The sequence below is a fragment of the Nothobranchius furzeri genome, chromosome 9, assembly GCF_043380555.1.
Source record: "Nothobranchius furzeri strain GRZ-AD chromosome 9, NfurGRZ-RIMD1, whole genome shotgun sequence".
In the NCBI taxonomy this organism is placed as follows: domain Eukaryota; kingdom Metazoa; phylum Chordata; class Actinopteri; order Cyprinodontiformes; family Nothobranchiidae; genus Nothobranchius; species Nothobranchius furzeri.
The window spans coordinates 41,159,104-41,179,548 of record NC_091749.1 but is presented as its reverse complement, the minus strand read 5'-3'; the positions used below and the strand labels follow the sequence as shown (position 1 = coordinate 41,179,548).

Below are 20,445 nucleotides of genomic sequence, written 5' to 3'. Positions count from 1 at the left end.
CAAAGGCCAAGGCAGAGCAGACGGTTATTAAATCTGTTCAGTTGTACCCTGAGCCACCTTCTCAGAGTCACATTGTGTGTGTGAGTGTGTGTGTGTGTGCTTGGAGGAGACACTGCCGACATGAGGATTCTTATAACGTTGCTGGCTTTGTCCTGCGCTGCTCTGGTTGAGGCCCAGGTAGACGTGGAATCTCAGGCAAAAGACTTTCTGCAGAGGTTCGACCAGAATGCCACTGCAGAGATGTACCAGTACTCGCTGGCCTCCTGGGCCTACAACACCGATATCTCCAAGGAGAATTCAGACAAACTGGTAAAAACTGACCTTTCATTGTTACTAGTACATTTTTTTTAGGTTACTGACTGAAGCCTGTTGTTATGCTGTGCAGGCTGAGCAGAGCCAAATTTGGGGTAACATCTACAGCCAGATGTCAGAGGAGTCTGAAAAATATCCCATCAACCAGATCAAAGACCCAGAAGTAAAGTTCCAGCTCATCTCCTTACAGGACAAAGGCTCTGGAGTTCTTTCTCCGGATAAAGCGTCACACGTAAGAGATCCTGTTAGACTTCACTGTGATACAGTCTGATGGTTACAATCTAAACGTGGACTCTTCGGAGCTAAGCCATGACTCTATGTCTGTGTTTCTTGCAGCTGAGTAACGTGATGAGTGAGATGAGTACGATCTACAGCACAGCTACAGTGTGCCTGCTAGATGACCCCTTTAACTGTCAGACTTTGGAGCCAGGTAGGCTTTGTTAATACAGAACAGCGGAAGCAGCACAACTTCCTGCCATAGATAATAATGTTATCAATTAACTAAGTCACTAAAAATAAGAACATGCTGTTTCAACTGAAATCATTTGTTCTGCAAATATTAAGAAGTATGCTTGAATGTATCTAAAAGTTGTCCACATAGAGTGTATCATTAAAAAGCATGACGTTCTGTACTTTTTGTTCATGCCCTTCATTGGGTCTTAGTGGTGATGTGATGGAAACATAACCATAGAGTGGAGTTGGATATCGCGGTCTGACTGGTTTCTCCGTGTTTACAGGCCTGGAACACGTGATGGCCAGCAGCACAAACTACTCAGAGCGTCTCCATGTGTGGGAAGGCTGGAGGAGAGAGGTGGGGAAGAGGATGAGGCCTTTGTACGAAGACTATGTGGACCTGAAGAACGAAGCAGCCAAACTAAATGGTAAAGAAGTCAATAAAGCATGATATTCTTGTTTGGTTTCATTTTATTACTTTTTATTTTTGGTAACACACACCTGCATCTACAGGCTTTGAGGATTACGGAGCTTACTGGAGGTATAACTATGAGACCATTGAGGATGATCCTCAGTTCAAATACGACAGGAATCAGCTGATGGATGATGTTCGTGCAATTTACAAACAAGTATGTATGTCCATGTCAGTGGCATCAGCTGATGAACATTCATATGAGTGAAAATACACAGAGTCGCGTTGAAAGTGGACAGAAATTTTTGTTTCATCTTTTTTTTTTGGCAGATTTTGCCTCTATACAAAGAGCTGCATGCCTACGTGAGAGCCAAGCTGATGAAGGTTTATCCAGGACGCATTGATCCAGAGGGACCTCTACCTGCCCACCTGCTGGGTATCCATCTATACACCCATCATGTTTTATATTCATCCAGCTAGTTCCTACCTTCTTTCCTCTGAAATAACTCGGGATAATTTAGGCAAAACATAAATATTTTTATTATGAAATTTCTACTAAAACAAAATTGCGAAGCTTTAAAAACAAACAATTCTGTCATTTAACAAACAGATTGAGAATAATAGGCAACCGTGTTGATTGTTCAGGTGATATGTGGGGACGATTCTGGACCGACCTGTACCCTGTGTCAGTCCCCTACCCAGACAAACCCAACATCGATGTCAGCCAAACGATGGTAGATCAGGTATGGAACGTTTTCCTTGTCACACTTGAAATAAAATGTCCAGAGTTGCGGATTTAAGGGTTTGCTAGAACATTGTAACTGTCCCTTTAAAACTTCAGGGTTGGGATGAGCTTCGACTTTTCAAAGAAGCAGAGAAGTTTTTCATGTCCGTGGGCCTGTACAAGATGTTTGACAACTTCTGGACTAACTCCATGCTGGTGAAGCCCAACGATGGACGCAAGGTGGTGTGTCACCCCACAGCCTGGGACATGGGCAACAGAGAGGACTTCAGGTGGAACAATAACACACACAAACACACAGGGACATGTCTCTTTCTTATTGGCCTCAATGACATTTTGTAGATTACCTGATTATCTCAGTTATTATCAGCACTGGAATATAAAGCTGCTAGAAAAGTGATATTGATTGATCGCTGAGTCATTCTTTATTGCTGATAAACACAACCAGAGCCAGGTTTGTAAAATATTAGCCAGCATTATTATCCACACAACTGACAAGGCAGTTTTCCCAAATGCAAACTAAAAAGTTTGTAGCTTGTCTTTTATCAGTCTGGGTAAATATTACCAAAATAAAGCTAAACCATAAAACATCTTTTCTTCTCTTGTGGTTGTTATACTGGATCCATCAAGAACATGTTGTTACTTTGATTGCTTTATTGGTGCATCACAAATGGAGCTGCTGACATCAGCATTTCTGTCATATCTCCAGGATAAAAATGTGCACCAAGGTCAACATGGACGACTTCCTCACAGTGCACCATGAGATGGGTCACAACCAGTACCAGATGGCTTATCGCAACCTGTCTTACCTTTTGAGAGACGGGGCTAATGAAGGTTTCCACGAGGCTGTGGGAGAAATCATGTCCCTCTCTGCTGCAACGCCGAAGCATCTTAAGAGCTTGGGCCTTCTGCCTGCTGACTTTGTTTATGACAATGGTGCGTTTAACTGAGACAGTTCTTAATATTCACCAAAACACTACAGGTAGCTGAGCTACAGGTAGCTCTGCTGCTAATTTCCACTGCAAACAACCAAAGAAATCTCTGTATAAATACATGTATGGCTGTGTGAGAAATGTCTGCTTTGCAACTGGCCCCAAATTAGCAGTTAGCTCATCAATCTGGTTACAACTAACCCCTGTTTCCTCAGACTTATGTGTGAATACAAAATACACCATTGCTAAGATAATTACCCCTGAGTTTTTAAGGAAATCCAGTCACTTTAAAATAATAAACTGCAAAAATAATGTTTCTGAGACTTATTAGATCCTAAACTTCTCAAATAATCAGAATGACATTTTGTTTCTTCATAGAAACTGAGATCAACTTCCTGCTGAAACAGGCGCTCACCATTGTAGCCACGCTGCCCTTCACCTACATGCTGGAGGAGTGGAGGTGGCAGGTGTTTGCAGGGAATATTCCCAAAGATGAATGGATGAAACGCTGGTGGGAGATGAAGTAAGTCTGCTGTCACTGACACTAACGTACTACTAAAATTTGTGTAATATTTGTTCTAAAAATAGAAATCTGGAGTTTTTTCCGAGGAACTAGTGATGGAAAATGTGTTGCATCTTAAGCCCCTCTCCCTACTTCAGTGATTACGGCTGGAAGCAACACCTCTCGTTTGCTCCTCTAGCCTGGCCAACAGAGCTAAAACACATTGATTTACCACTATTATTCACACACACACACACACACACACACACACACACACACACACACACACACACATATATATATATATATATATATATATATATATATATATATATACACACATATATATATATATATATATATATATATATATATATATATATATATATATATATATATATATGTGTGTGTGTATATATATATATATATATATATATATATATATATATATATATATATATATGTATATATATATGTACACACACGCTCTGTGACTGACATCTGTATGTCGTAAGCGGATGTCTAACACTCTTGTTGCACGGGGCTATACGGGACAAGTAGACGTATTGCTTACATTATATCCTGAGTGAGAATATCACTTTTTTGGATTTCTAAAATGTAAGACATAACTCCTGAAAGGGGGAAAACTCCAGATTGCAGCTTTAATGAACAAGCGTGTTATAAAATATGACAGATGTACAACATAATAGTTCATGATGCTTTAACAGGAGGGAGTTGGTGGGAGTTGTGGAACCGGTACCCAGGGATGAAACTTACTGTGACCCACCTGCTCTGTTCCATGTCTCTGGAGATTATTCTTTCATCAGGTGAACGTTTTTGCACATTTGGAAAATTAAAACATGTCAGATTATTGAACTGTTGCCTTTGCTTGGAGTTAAGTTAAATTCCCTTTGCTGATCAGTGAAGTTTCTTAGAGATAGACAAATCAGGAAATGCAAAAAAATTAGTTTTTCTTAAGTAATAAATATGTCATCACAGTAAAATGAACTTTTTAATAAATACTTATCACATAAATGCACAGTTGTCAGAGCTTTGAATGTTGTCGTGAATCCTGATGATTCACTAATATTTTAAGAAGAAAAATCACCAATATTTCCAAACTGAAATGTTTTGCTCCAGGTACTTCACCAGAACCATTTACCAGTTTCAGTTCCAGAAAGCACTCTGCGATGCAGCAGGTCACACAGGACGTCTGTCTTCATGTGACATCACAGGGTCCACAGAAGCAGGAACCAAACTGAGGTACACACAACTTCTTCTTTTTATATTCTGGTCATCATATTGTTGGATTTTAATAAACACATTTATAACTGTTGTGCTAATTGCTTGGTGCTGTTATTTTTCTAGGAATATGTTAGAACTGGGAAGATCCCAGTCCTGGACCAGAGCTTTGAAAACCATATCTGGAGACGTTCAAATGGATGCTGGTCCCTTGTTGGACTATTTCAGAACACTTTATGACTGGTTGAAGGAGGAGAACAAGAAAGAAAAAAGGGCTGTAGGCTGGAGGACAACAGTGGATCCATGTGAGTAAAGTACTCTCACCTTTGATATGTTTTACTGTCTTTCCACTTTAGTTTTATTGTTTTTTTTTCTCAAATCTAGACTGATAACGTTGTTCTTTGTTAAACCTTGTTTCTATATTTATGTATTTAGTTGTCCAGGAACTTTTAACGTTTCCCTTAAACATGGAGGAGTCTTTCTATAACTGGGGCAAAAACAAAAATGTTGCAACTTTTTGAGGAAGTATTTTTGTAAAATTAAAAAATCCCTAGAGAGATTTTAGGAATCAGTTATTTATTTGTTTTCCATGAGATCGAGATGTGTAGCTGGAAGTCTCAGGATAATTAATAATACACGTTATTGGCTCAGTGGGCAGCTCAGCTAAGTCTGATTTAATGGGACAAAGGACATTTGATCAATGTCAGTGATTGTTATCGTTTGCTTTGACAGATTCAGACTTCGCCATAAAAGTCAGGCTTAGTTTGCTAGCTGCCATGGGTGAGAATGCTGTGAGTATTACTTAATTACATCTGTAGTGGTAAAAACCTATTTGAGTTTATATTGGTATAAATATGAATGTGTGTGTCTTAGTATTCCTGGAACTCCAATGAGATGTACCTGTTCAAGGCGAGTGTTGCTTATGCGATGAGGCAGTACTACAGCCAAAAGAACCAGACCCTTCTGTTCACGTCAGTATTCTCCATCATCCTGATGAATGTAAATCAAGCTCTTGGCTTTTTTTTGCTGCGTTTTCTTCAAAAGTCTATTTAAAAATATTTTATCAACAGAGCAGAAAATGTTCTCACCTATAATGAAACGCCCAGGATCTCCTTCTACATCTTGGTTACCAACCCGGCAACTCCATCTATCTTCATCCCAAGGGCCGATGTGGAAGAAGCCATCAGGTGTGGAACATAACGTGACTTGAATCTGATGATTTTCAGCTTGATGATGTCATGACCAGTTTTCAAAGATCTAAATCTGTTTATCCTCTATAGTTTATGAACACGTGTGATAGCTTGGCTAGTGATCAGCAAGCACCTTTGGTGTGGATGTGTAAAGTTCTTGGAGAGAGATTCAGTGGGTCACGGGGTTTGACTTGGAGAAACAGTTGGTGCACTTGTGATAGTTTAGCATTCTGACTGATCTCACGGTCTGTTTAAATATTGTCTCAAGAAAAAGATCCAGCTGATAGGAACCAGATTTTAAAAATGTTATGTTCCACTGTTCATCTCAGGCAAAACCGAGACCGAATCAACGATGCCTTCCAGTTAGGCGACCACACACTGGAGTTTGTGGGAATTGTCCCGACTCTGGCTTCACCTAATGAGCAGCCAGTGGAGGTGTGGCTGGTAGTCTTCGGCGTACTGATGAGCATCGTGGTATTAATGGGTGTCTACCTAATCATATCTGGTATCAAAGATCGCAAGAGGTCAGTTTTCTCTTTAGGAAATATCAAACAGGGTCACTTTGATGGGGGAGAAACATGTTGTGTTTCTTGTGGGTTTTAGGAAATCTGCAAAGCCAGCTGTGGAGAATCCTTACAACCTAGAAGGACGGACTAATAACGCCTACGAGGACATGGATAATGAACAAACCGGACTGTGAGATACTGAATAACCGAGGAGAGATTTGTCCTCATAGATAGAAAAACCACCATTTATTTTGTCTTGCTCAAGAAAAATTATATATGTGCAAAATGTAAATATGTCTTTAAATGTTTGGTACCAGTTTACAATAAGGCTCCCCTTTAAATGACTGATAGATTGTTCATAGTTGTGTTATTAACCCTTTGATGCATAATGGTCACTACAGTGGACAGGTACTCAAAATTGTTATTTATTTGTTTTTGCTACTAAGCACAGCTGTTGAAGACTTTCTTGCATTTGAGCCCCTCCATTTGGACTTTAGTAAGCCAAGCCAACATATTTCATGCTCAGATTGCACGCTGTCCACTGAGGTGGACATGTAATAAATTATTTGTAAATTATAAAATTTTACAAAAAATATTTGTTGAAATTTGTTTCATTCACACCTAAAGACGAATGAAAAAAAAATGTTAAAAAAATCATGGTTGAAGATTTCACAATTCATGCATCAAAGGGTTAATGAATCTGTAAGACTTTATATATTATTAATAAGTGCTTATTATGCATTAATTTATAGAGAAATAGAGAACAGACTGGGCTCACCATTTTGAAAGAAACTGACCAGCTCCTTTCTCACTCATAATTATTGTATAATAAACATTTATTGAGGATGAATAAAGTGTTATATATAAATCTGTAAACAATTTACTATTTATAAGGGAACCCTAATTTATCTTATTTTATTACTGTTAAAACTTTAAACCAAAGTTGATTACAACCACTTCCATTCACCTTAATTGTAGTTGAACATTCCTTTTTTAAATTAAATATGTTAATGTCAATGTGATACAATAATTAAATTTTAAATTACGATCATCCATAAGTAAGGGTGAATTATACATATTTTGTTAAGCATATTTTAGGACTAAAGTCTGAAGTTGCACACATTTTTGAACCAAAGCAACAATTCTGATGGGGGTGAAAAATGGTGGTGACATTTGTAAATGTGAAGCTTTTTGGGAATACCTACATTGTTTTGTCTCATTCACTTATCAGACTGTGTTTTGCAATTTAGAGAATAGCAACACTTTTTATTTTGCTGCTAGAATGTTTAAAGCTGAGTTAAAATGCCTCTCTTTGGGACATTTCATATTCTACAAAGGTATTTTATATAGAAAATAGGAATTTGATAGCCTCTTTCATTGGTTAAAATGTTGATGTTGTACATTTGAAATAAACAGCAGTCAATTGTCATGAAAAAGTTTAATTGAACTTACCTCTGATAAAAAAAGCTAAAATTTAAACATATGTAACATGTTACAGAATAAGCCGAGTCATTTACCAGAGTCACAAAATCTCCTGCAATTTCATTTTTAAAAAGCACCAATGAGGCGTTGCTTACAGTCTGACTTATGGTTACCACAGATGGAAAATAAATACTAGACAAAAATGACTTAATTGAGGGAAAATCTCCCCATTACTTCTGAATGATGAAGAGGAACGATGAATCCCCACCTCTATCGGTCTCTCCCATTTCCACCATGTCTGTGTTGACTATATGGATGAACCAGCCTTTGAAGAGCGCAGACTCAAATTTTCGCTGTTTGGTTCGATCAGACTTCATGTAGAAGACGAAGGAGTAGGTGCCCTCATCCCTCTTGGAGATCTGCATTAGCTTCTGCTTTTCACACGTCTATGAGCACGAAAATGATTCCAGTTCATTTGATTAATTTTTCATTAGAAAAAAAATGATTTTTTTAATGTATCAGAAATAGTTTCCTCCTTCAACTTCATTGTTCCAAATCTTTTGAATGAACCATACTTTACTCCTCCTAGTTTAATTTTTATTTATTTTTTGTCAAATCACATTTAGCATAAACATACGTTGGTCAATTGTAATATAACAACTAGTAAAAGGATAAAGTGGGAAGTTCTTTATATTTTGTTGCAACAAATCTGCATCGTGGGTGGATGATGTCACATTCATGCACTGATTTGGAGTATTTAGCTCATCCTAACAAAGTTTATGTGATGAAACAAACACAGGAGCTCGTTTGGAGAATGATACCTCCAGTTGTAGGAAGACTTTGGTCCCATTCTTGCAGCATCTAAGAAAGCAGTTGGAGCCAGTAATGTTCAGGACCACCGGCATTCCCCTGAAAAACTTGTCCATAGCAGATGACTTATAGTAGTAGATGGTAATCCTCTCTGAACTCAGAGGAAAATGGACACACTGAAGTTAGCTTCTATAAAGGAATGTTTTTAGACCATCGTGCTGACAACACAAGTCACCTGGATTTGGTGAAGAATACAGAATATTCTCTGAGCAGCTTCCTCTGAGGTATCGATAAGTCGATACATTTTGAACCAGAACGTCAGCCATCTTTTCCTGTCTGAAAGTGGCATCTCCTCCTCCTCCTCTAGGAACTGAAAATGACACATCAAAAACAGGAAATGCTGGTTCTACTCTATTTTCAGAGGTGATGGGAAAGTCCAGAAGGACATTACAACAGTCAGAATAAATGTGGACAGTCCCTTAGACTTAGCTGCTTATTTGCATAAACTGGCATTGTACGCTATACTAAGGAAAAAGAAGAAAAAAGGGCTAGAAGCTTTCTCACCGAGCGTCACAGTACTGTATTCTGACACCACGATGATGTCATTAAAGATGCATCCCGTCCCTTGACAGCCTTTACAGGGGGTCCCGACTTCACAGCCCCTCCCACTAACCACAGAGATGCTGGTATTGGTCATACGAACAACAAGCAGGTCTCCCTCTTCCATGTGACTCTCATCTCTACTTGCACCTCCATTTGCACTTGTTTGATTTTCCTCTTCTATGTCTTCCTCTCTAGTCATCTCCCAGCTAAAATTCAGAGTGATGGGTTCCTTGGAGTAGGGTTGTAAAGTCTCCTCTCCAGGGAGCTGAGGCTCAGCTTCTCCCTTTTTCCTTTCTGGTTTGTGGACTGTCTAACGAAAAAGAAAAGAACAAAAACAATGTGTTCTCTTTCAAAGGAAAATACCAAATAAAAACATGCTTACTCATTCAGTAACGAAAATAAAAGACAAGAAGTAGAGTTTAGGTTTCTTTAACATTTTTAAGCCACCTTCAAAAGACAGAAATACACCAAACAACAAAGTTTTTCAGACTCCTGTTGATTCAACACTTGACTTCAGTTCAGTTCACTTTATTTCAAACATATACATTCACCAACATTTCATAAAATTATTCCACACAATTGTTTAAAAAGGAGTAGGGAGAAGTGTATACTTATTTAGCCCTACTCCCGCAGGTTTACATCCTCATCATCAAAATTTAAACAACAAAACAGTTACAATGCCTTAAAAAAAAACCACAAAAAAAAACAATAATAATAAATAAATAAAATTCTCATGTGCAACTAGAACTATATTTAGATTTTCTAATTTGTAGAAGAGATTAAACATCAGTTTGCATGCCGTCCTGGGTTAATTGCATTTTCTTCATTCTTATACTTATTTAACATTTCTTTTTTGAGTTTTATTTTAAACTGGTTTACATTACTACTATCCTTTATTTCTTCTGTTAACTCATTCCAGAATTTAACGACCGCTATTGAAATAGACATCCTTTTCAATGTTGTTCTTACTCTTTGTACTTTTAAATTCCACTTCCCTCTAAAATTATACCTCCCTTCTCTTTCTAAGAACCATTTACTTATTTCAATTGGGAGCGTCCTTTTCCTTACCTTATATATTATTTGCACTGTTTTAAACTTGACCAGGTCCTGGAATTTTAAAGCTTGCGTCTTAATAAAGAGTGCGTTTGTATGAGCCCTATACCCCTCCTGATTTATTAGTCTAATAGCCCTTTTTTGCATTATGATTATAGTCTGAATATTACTTTTATATGTGTTTCCCCAAACTTCTACACAATAACTCATGTATGGTAATATGAAAGCACAATATAACATATATAATGTTTTCCTATCCAGAAAATGTCTTACTTTCCCCAAGACAGCAATGCCATGTGCTAACTTTCCCCTCACATAAGTGATGTGTGATTTCCAACAGGCCTTATGATCAATGATCACACCAAGAAATTTTATGGTATTAACCCTTTCTAGATACACATTATCAACACAAATTTCAATGTTAATATTTTTCTTATGGTTTCCGAATAACAGAAATTTTGTTTTATTTAAATTTAAGGACAATTTGTTTCTATCAAACCACATCTTTAATATCTTTAACTCCTGTGTGATCACCTCCACAACCTGTTGAACTCCCCACTTGAACAAAAATATATTGGTATCATCTGCAAAAATTACAAACTTTAGGATTTTCGATACTTTAGAAATATCATTAATATACATTATAAACAATTTTGGTCCCAATACTGATCCTTGAGGTACTCCACATTCAATATCCATCAAGTTAGATTTAAACTCTTTTATTTGTACATATTGCTGTTGATTCATCACATAGCTTTTTATCCAATCCAATACCACACCCCTAAACCCATATTTCTCCAGTTTGATTATTAAAATTTTGTGGTCAACGGTATCAAATGCTTTTTTTTAGATCTAGAAAAACTCCAAGTGCATACTTCTTGTTATCCATACATTCAGTTATTTCTTCCATTAAATCCATCAATGCCAAAACTGTTGATCTGTTATTTCTAAACCCATACTGGCAATTTGCCAACAGATCATGTTTTTCCACAAAGTTATCAAGTCTTTTTAGAAATAGTTTTTCCAGTATCTTAGAAAACTGGCAGAGTACCGACACTGGTCTATAATTTGTAAAACAATGCTTTTCACCTGATTTATAAATGGGAATAATTTTTGCTACTTTCATTTTTTGTGGAAAAACCCCTTCCTGGAAAGACAAATTAAAAATATATTGTAGTGGTTTTACAATACCATCAATTACTCTCTTTACTGTTAACATATCAATATCATGGAAGTCAGTACTTGTTTTGTTCTTAAGTCCACTGACAATATCATATATCTCCTTCTCTTCCACTGCTCTTAAAAACATTGAACTTGCATTCCTTTCAATGTTTCCTCCAGTCTCCCTTTCTATCATATCAACCTTTATTTCCGCGGCTAGTTTTGGCCCTATATGTACAAAAAAATGATTAAATCCATCTACTACTTCGTTCATTTTACTAATAGTATTTGTCCCTTCCATAAAATACCCAGGGTAGTCATTAGTCCTTGGTGCATTTTTTATTATACTATTCAATACATTCCATATCCCTTTCATGCTATCTTTATTATCTTCAAACTTTTTGATGTATTCTTTTTTACAAGTTCTCATTATGTTAGTTAATTTATTTTTATACTTTTTATATTTCTTTTCAGATTCTGTAGTTCTCTTTTTAATGAATTCTCTATATAAGGTGTTCTTTTTTTTACAGGCATTTTGCAGTCCCTTCGTCATCCATGGTCTTCCTGTATATTTGTCTTTCCTGTTGACTTCAATAAGTAGGCTATTTTTCTCTAATAAGGCCATGAATATACTTAAGAATGCCTCATAGGCTTTATTGACATCCTTATATACATATATATATATACAATAGTCCAATCTTGTTTTATCAACTCATTTTTGAGACACTGCATTGCCTTTTCTGTTCTAATTGTTTTAAATATCATCTTACATACATTTCTATGAACTTTATAGCAACAGTCATAAGTTACAAAAACTGGTAAGTGGTCACTTATATCATTTATCAATATCCCGGCTTTTATATTTTCTTCCATTACATTTGTAAAAATATTATCTAATAGAGTTGCACCATGAGTGGTTATTCTCGTCGGTCTTGTTATCAGGGGAAATAATCCCATACAATACATTGACTCAATAAATTCTTCAGTACTCTTATTATTATTAGACTTACTAACATTACCCACATGTTCATGCATTTCTACTGTGGCACCCCCAAGGGGCCCCCTTTTTTGACTTGTGACATGGGCAATTAAACCTGTCTGACACTCCCATCACGGTGGTGGACTCATGTCGCTTCCTGGGCACCACCATCACCCAGGACCTCAAATGGGAGCCCACTATCACCACCATCAGAAAAAAGGCCGAGCACTGAGGCAGTTGAAGAAATTCAACCTATCAACACAGTCAATGAGGCATTTCTACACCGCTATCATCGAGTCCACCCTCACCTCCTCCATCACCGTGTGGTACGCTGGAGCTACCACCAGGGACAAGAAGAGGCTGCAGCGTGTCGTGCGCTCTGCAGAGAAGGTCATTGGCTGCAAACTCCCCTCCATTCAAGATCTGTACACCTCTAGGACATTGAGGCGTGCAGGTCGGATTATAGCTGACTCGTGTCACCCTGGACACAGTCTCTTTGACTTGCTCCCACCTGGCAGAAGGCTCAGATCCATTCGGACCAGAACCTCTCGCCACAAAAACAGTTTCTTCCCCTCTGCAGTTGGACTTTTGAATGAAAATCCTAGGGCAGCCCACTCAAGTTGATTGGTCCCAGTCACGTGACCCGATGCTGTGCTTGAACCATTCAGCAAACACTCAGATTAATACCTACACGGAGTAGATAGCTGCTTCTCTAATTCTTGCCACTTTTTACATTAATAATTTTATCATGAGTGTTTTATTATTTCTTATATTTGCTTATCTCTTGATTAATTTTTTTTTCTATCTCACCTTCTGCACCAAAATACCGCAGCAATTCCCTAATGTTGTGACTCGACACATATATGGCAATAAAAACTTCTGATTCAGATTCTGAATTGCACAGGGTGGCATTATGGGGGGGGGGGGGGGGGTATTAATAGGTGTAGGCTCCTTTACTCTGTCTTTTTCATGCCTTGGGACAGAGATGGATTATATTGTGTATCTAATTAGTCAATAAAATACATTATGCTGGTTACTGCTTCCAAATAAAACACATTTCATTCATAATAGTCAGTCCAAGCCCATAACATTAAAGGTATGGGTGACATTTTCTGTAAATCAGGATTTCTGATTATAATTGGTCACTGAGTTTTTAATGTAGGCTGAACATGAAAATATTCTCCCACACCTATCTTCTACATTAGCTTCTGATAGAAAATAGATGGTGAAACTCTAGGATTTGAAAATCCTGACAGATCTACATCACATTGTGAATTGGACTTCCCCATATTGACTCACGATGGGGAAGGCTGTTGTTGTTTTAGCGCTCGGAGCCCAGAGCCTCATTGGGACAGCACGGCACCGGCCTCAGAGGCATCCACTTCGACGATGAAGGGTCGGGACAGATCAGGGTGGAGAAGGATCGGAGCGCTGACAAATCGATGTACCAGGTCGTGAAAGGCTTGGGTGGCCTCGGAGGGGAGTCGGAATAAGTGAGGTTGATAAGTGGATTTGGTGAGGGCTGTGAGAGGGGCTGCTATGAAGTTGAAATTGCAGATGAAGCAGCGATAAAAATTGACGAAGCTCAAGAAGCTTTGCAGCTGTTTCAGAGTAGTAGGAGGTGGCCATTGGGCCACCGCCTGGACCTCTGGGGTTCCATAGTGAAACCCATAAAGGAGGTGTTCTATTGATGAAAGGAGCATTTTGTCACGTTGCGGGTGTGGAGATGATGGACCATGTGTGGTGGAGCAGGTCAGGAGGTAAAGATGCAGGCTTCAGATAAAGTAAAATGGTTTTAATGGTGGGACGGAAATGAACAGCACAAGACAACGATGACAAACAACCACAATGATCTGACAAAGACTGATACAAGGAGGGAGGTATAAATACACAGGGCAAATGAGGAACACATGGGCAGGTAAACAAGGGGCAGGTGAAAACAATAAGGACTAATCAAGGGCAGGAGAGAGACAGTCAGGGAGGCAGGGGCAGACCGTGACACATTTCTCCAGTTTGCAGTAAAGATTATTGTCCAGTAAGCGGGAAACAACAGCTCTGACGATTGTTCCTTGGCGGTACGGGAGTAGATGAGTATATCCTCCAGGTACACAAAGACCCAATGTCCTAGCATGTCCTGCAGGACATAGGTGATGAACTGCTGAAACACGTCTGGGCTGTTGCATAGGCCAAAAGGCATGACCAAATACTCATAGTGGCCAGTTGGAGTAATGAAGGCGGCCTTCCACTCCTCTCTTTCCTTGAACCGGACCAGGTTGTAGGCACTACAAATGTCCAGTCTGGTGAAGAGAACAGATTGAGAGACAGAGTCCAGGGCAGTGGTCATGAGTCCCAGGTTGCAATCTGATTGCTATATGGTCAGTGCGGTGGCAGCCTGGTGGTCGGGTGTTTTGCAAAAACTTGGGCCACATCATGATCTTGAGGGGGAATAAGCTTGAGGTCCACTACACCAGATGGATTTGAGTTGGTTAGGGGGTCTTGAGGGGCTCGATGTGTTGAGCAAGCCGTTCCCAAAGCAAGCACCCCTCCAGTGGTCCAGGAGATGTGAGGCTCGTGGCGACAGAACCAGGAATGACTTAAGATGAGCGGGGTAGAGGGTGCACGAATGACAAGGAAGTGGAGGGTCTCCACATGCTGGCTGATGGTCATATGCAACTCTTTTGTTCTTTGACAGAATGGGTAGAGCTCGATTGGGTGGCCCTCCACTGGTTGTTCAAGTGCTGTGAGAGGTATCTGGAGGTGGCTGGCCAGGTGTTGGTCAATAAAACAATCCGCTGTGTCGGTGTTGAAGAGGGCCTCCCGCAAAACCGGGCCTTGGTCTAGCGGGAGGGTGACCGGGAGCATGGTGCGGTGTGGGGCGGGCAATATGGTGGCTCTGGGCAGGATCGCTCCCTCTCCAACTCGGAGGTGTTGTTTCCCAGCCTTAGTGGGCACATCACCCGGTGGTGGCCCAGGGCCCCGCAGTAGGCGCTCGTTCCTCCTGGTATTGGCGCACCCGTTCCTTGGGAGGGATGTGGCCCAACCGCATGGGTTCTTCTGCTTTCAAGTGGTTTAGCAATCTGGAGTGATGTCTGGATGGACGGGTAAGGAGGAAGCGATCGAGTTGAAGGGTGAGATCCACTGCCTCGTCCAGAATATCCGGGGCCTCGTGTCCAATCATCCCCTTACGGATCTGTGGGGACAACCCCTCCAGGTACACAGCCTTTAGGGCGGCGTCATCCCACGTCAATTGGGCTGCTGTATTCCGGAACCAGGAGGTATAGTGGGCCACCGTCTGGAAGCCTTGGCGGAGTTGGAGTAGTCGAGTCTCATCGGCAACCTCACAGCTGGGGTGTGCAAAGGCTTTCTTCAGTTCCTTCACAAAAATCTCATAGCTATTACAGACAGGAGATTTCTGGTGGTAGAGGGCCACGGCCCACTCCTGGGCTTGGCCGGTCAGCAGGGAGGTCAACAGGGCGATCCGGGAGCAGGAGGTGGAGTAGCGGGCCTGTTGACATTTGAATTTCATCCCCAGGGTGGCAAGCAGCCCTTCAGGCGATCCTCTGCTTCCATCCCACTTGTCTGGGAGGCTGAAACGTGGTTCATTTTTGTCGCTGGGAGTGGAGGCCTGGCGTTTGAGCGCGGCCGACATCTGAAGAACCGTCTCCATCAGCGATTCCAGCTTGACGGCTTGGCGGTCCACTGTAGTGCGCAGCTCTTCTTGAGTTAGCTAAGTTAGTTAGTGGCAACAGTGATTAATTAGTTCCAACCCTGTTCCAAACGCAATAGTTCCAACCTCTTTTCCCATTTTTAGATTGTCTGGGCAGGACAAAACATGTGACACGGTCAAAATGGTGGTGGTAGGAACCTCTTGTTTGGAAACAAAACCTTGTAATTCATGCCCATGGAAATTAAATGTCCAGTATGTATATTGATGGTCCAGAATCAGCAGAGAACTCTCTTTCAACAGAAGCTAACCACTAGCATTAGCAACTCAAACACAAGACTGAAGCTCCTCCAGGCATGTTATTTGTAGAGATATAACATCCATGTCCCCGAGTGAACAGAGTTAGTGGTAGAGTCACGTTGCTGTTATCCAAGGCAAGATGTCTAAATATCAGGAAATAAGATCCCACACTAATGGCAATTTCTGATTTGGGCCAGCACAGATGGGGCTGGGTGGCATTGGTCCGGTTCCTGCACTGAAAGGGTTTGTTTACACACACTTCTCAGGAACGGGGAAATCTCCCAGCACATGGTCGGGTCAAAGGATATGCGGAAAAAGTCAGTTGTGTCTCCTTTAAACAAAGGTGGCCTTGAACGTGTGTGTGTGTGTGTGTGTGTGTGTGTGTGTGTGTGTGTGTGTGTGTGTGTGTGTGTGTGTGTGTGCTCTCCTCACAGCAGTAAGAAAGAGACAGAGAGCTGCCGCAGCTTCAGGCAGAGGCAACATTTATGTCTCAACATCCTGAATAATAATGAATCGCGCATGCAGGAAGCCCTCGCTGGTTGATTCTACACACCAGTCGGAGGCTCCCCCTAAAGGTAGGCCTGTATTTGAGCTGACCAATAAGTGGTAGTGGACGTGTTGCCCCGGATCAGCCCTGAGCAGACCACCAGTGAATAAGAGACGAAAAAAGGCCTGGTTGGATGGGGAAAAGTACCAGGCCACTCAGGTATGGAAACAATATATGCAATGCGGGCTGGGCCGGGCTGTACCAGATGTGAAACTCATGTAATTCTCCCGTTTGAAGCACAGCACTGACATCGCAGACTTGGTCCTGCTGGGTCAGGGGTTTGTGGGCTTTCTGTACCCTGAGTTCTTTCTGCAATGCATTCATAGGGACCACTGCAGGTATTGATTAACCCTCCCACTGCCCTAATGGGTGTGACCCCGCAGGGAAAGTTGACCATTGAGCAGGGTTGATGGTTTGTCCCTCGGGTCCATGTGGCAGGGGTGAGGAGTGAGCACCACCTCACCCCTGCCACGTGGACCTCAAGGGATAAACCATCAATCCTGCTCAATGGTCAACTTTCCTCGCGGGGTCACCCATACTGTGGGAGGGTTAAACGAGTAATCCATACCTTTAAAAAAGATATTCCTGGGTTGTGTGAATCTGCTCACTGGAGTGTGTAGATCATTAATATTAGTTTATGCTGTTCTAAGCTTGGGGGGTGATACTGAGTGCAAAAGTAACAGTTTAAAGACAGAAAATAAAAGGTAAAAGACCCAGAGGGGTTAAAGAAAACACGAGGAGAGAAGAGTAAAAGACCCAAGTAAGCAAGAAGATGTTTCATAATAATGGCAGATATTACGTGTTTAATTCCTCCCAAAACTACAGTAGGGGAAAACTTCTTTTTACAGAGTATTTTTATTTATTTATTTATTTATTTTAGCCATTTGGCTGACAGTTAACAAGACAGATTAGACACTGTTATGGTTTATTTAATGTTTTGGACTTTTAAGCATAAAAATATTTAGCTGTTAACCTAAACATTATTATGTCTATTGCTGATTTGTCTCCTATTGTCAATGTATGCCATGTATCCATTGTTGCCCAGGGCATCAAATAGCCTAGGACCACTCCTGGTTCTGAAGAACTTTTGTGGTGGAGAGGTGTCTTTAAAAAGCTCAGACAGGTGCTACTCATCCAGAATAATAGGTGGAGAGAATCTGGACTTTTTAAAAGCAGAGTAACAGGTCTTTGACAGCCAGAGTTCAAACACTTGTGCAACAGTGCAATACAAATAAATTGTTTAAAAATCATCCTACATGATTTATATTGTTTAAAATTCTAATTCTCACAGGGGCAATGCAACAACAATGTGGATTTCAGACCCCTTCATAATATCGAAGTGGAATTAGCAAAATCGCAGGGTGTTAAAATACTTATTTTCCTGTGTGTGTGTGTGTGTGTGTGTGTGTGTGTGTGTGTGTGTGTGTGTGTGTGTGTGTGTGTGTGTTTATGTTGCTGATGCTTTCCATTTTCTAAATGAAAGACAGCAACAAGCAAATTAAACAGTTCTAAAATGACTAAACAATAAACGTTGAAATGAGGATAATTGTATTTAGAGGTCGAGCGATATTGTTTTTTCTGTTGTGATACTGATGCCCATACGTTGCAGACATGGTCAGCCAATGGCCGATATGTATTGCTGATTTTTGAGTCAAATTTCATGGCCAATTTAAGCATTTTCATCTTATTTTCATGCTTAACTATCACTGATAGCATTAGTTGATGCACACAATTTCTGATGCTGAATCAGTTTTTCAACTCTGTTTAAATAACTTTTCAATCTTAACTTTGCGCACTTCTCAGTGTTAAAATCAGACACCTAAATAAAGTTAATTTATAGTATTTATTATGCAGATGTTATTAGTGATCGTAAACATACGTTGAAACAACATTCTGCAAGTGCACCAGGCTGCCTGAGGATGTGCCTGACTTTAAATCAGCAAATATTGCCGATGTATAAAAAATGGTAAATATCATCCTGATATATCAGCCGACCAATATATCGGTCTACCCCTAGTTGCAATAGCTAAGATAAAATTTTTTATTATTATTGTTTTTTCTCAAATTTGAAGTGAATGAGTTGGATGCACGTTGTTTTTATTGACAAAGAATGAAGGAGAAGGCAGTGCACAGCTAAAGGCTTAATCAGAATCACATCAGTATGTTTGATTTTCTTTCATTGTCAAGCAAGTGAGCGCTTCCACATCATTAGGAATTTGCCACAAGGACATTTTAAATGCACCACCTTCAAACTTTCACTGGCCCCATCTTGCCACCGCAGTAAAACATTTCTGCATTTCTACTTTGTCATTTGTTTCGGATCTTTATTTTATTATCTCTACATCAACAACTGAAAGATTTACACAGAACAAAGGAAGTGTTGACGTCCTTGCCTCAAAGAGGGTTACGGCTCACTCACCAGCATCGGAATCCCTTCAGAGATTCTTTGGGCAAACTCCTCGGGAGTAAGATCCTGCAGGTCAACACCATTTATCTCCATCAGCTTATCACCTCTCCTGAAAAATGCATAAAAGGGAACAGTTTTACAAATTACTCCTCAAACTTAATCAAATCTTGAAATCAAACTGACTGAAGTGACTATTTTTTGTAGCTGAGGTGAGCCAGCTGAACCAGAGTAACACTAGTGGTTTTAAAAGCCATTAAACAAATGTTAATTGTTTCTGCCATAAATCAAGTATCAGATTTATTTACAACAATAAACTTGAAGATTAAAAAGATTATGCTGAAAGAGTGTGACTCGTACCTGACGAACATTTTTCTCCCGCTCTCTTTTTTATACTTCATCACCTTTTCCACTTCATAGTGATGTTTCCCTTCGCGGATCTGGTGTGTTATGATCACACCTCCGTTAACCAGAGAATCCTTAAAGAAAAGCAAGAGTTTTAAACAAAAGATCTCTCATACAGCGCTGTGTTGTATAACAGACACCCACCTTCATGTCCATGTTGACACTCATCTGCTGTGGGCGATGTCAAAGGCAGAAGAAAACAGCGGCTTTTCAAAACTTTCAGCATTTTTATAGGTCTGCTGAGCACAAGAGGAAGTGGGACAGAGGCGCCATCAGTACTGCTCTGGATGGGGAACTAGTTTCTAAAGAGGAAGTGAGCAGAATAAACATTTGATCAGAAACAACAGTTTATTTATTCAGAAAACAGAACTTATTCAAAATATAGAAGTAAATTAGATGTGAATTTGATTATTATCGTTTTTATCAACTGTCGTTCGAACTGAAAGATCACAAAGTAGTGGTCTATGTCACACAGCATCCTGTGAACTTAGCAAAGAATGAAAATCTCTTGTGAAAAACAAAAGTCCATCACTAGATATTTACTTCTCCAATTTTTGCAACCATCAACTGCACAGAAGAATGTAAGAATATGAAATTAAGACTAATGTTGAACTGAAAAGTAGAAATGAAAACAATATTTTGTGAATGTGTTTTTTATCAATGCAACTCGAATTCTATCATTACAACCAAACTGCTTCGATCAGATTCTGATAACAACTGGACTTGCTGCTTCATACTGAGGTGACTTGGGCTGAATTATTAAACTCAGATGTACTTTTTCTAAAATCTGTGAAAAGTTTCTCCCA

At 39.9% G+C, this 20,445-nt stretch overlaps 2 protein-coding genes across 2 annotated transcripts; one reads left to right on the top strand and one right to left on the bottom strand.

Moving 5' to 3' along the window:
• Window positions 1-29: 29 nt before the first annotated feature.
• ace2 (angiotensin I converting enzyme 2) lies at window positions 30-7,727 on the top strand. Its single transcript, XM_015953491.3, has 18 exons — window positions 30-309; window positions 386-544; window positions 649-742; window positions 1,050-1,193; window positions 1,279-1,394; window positions 1,508-1,613; window positions 1,823-1,920; window positions 2,019-2,191; window positions 2,629-2,855; window positions 3,230-3,374; window positions 4,082-4,180; window positions 4,494-4,616; window positions 4,722-4,900; window positions 5,328-5,386; window positions 5,469-5,566; window positions 5,666-5,782; window positions 6,115-6,309; window positions 6,389-7,727. Exons 1-18 carry the CDS (start codon window positions 121-123, stop codon window positions 6,483-6,485), a joined length of 2,418 nt encoding a protein of 805 aa, XP_015808977.1. The 5' UTR covers window positions 30-120; the 3' UTR covers window positions 6,486-7,727.
• il1fma (interleukin-1 family member A) lies at window positions 7,715-19,913 on the bottom strand. Its single transcript, XM_015953492.3, has 7 exons — window positions 19,784-19,913; window positions 19,595-19,713; window positions 19,250-19,346; window positions 9,088-9,436; window positions 8,759-8,893; window positions 8,535-8,674; window positions 7,715-8,159 (listed from the first exon to the last, which is right to left on the bottom strand). Exons 1-7 carry the CDS (start codon window positions 19,805-19,807, stop codon window positions 7,944-7,946), a joined length of 1,080 nt encoding a protein of 359 aa, XP_015808978.3. The 5' UTR covers window positions 19,808-19,913; the 3' UTR covers window positions 7,715-7,943.
• Between the last annotated feature and the right edge of the window lie 532 nt (window positions 19,914-20,445).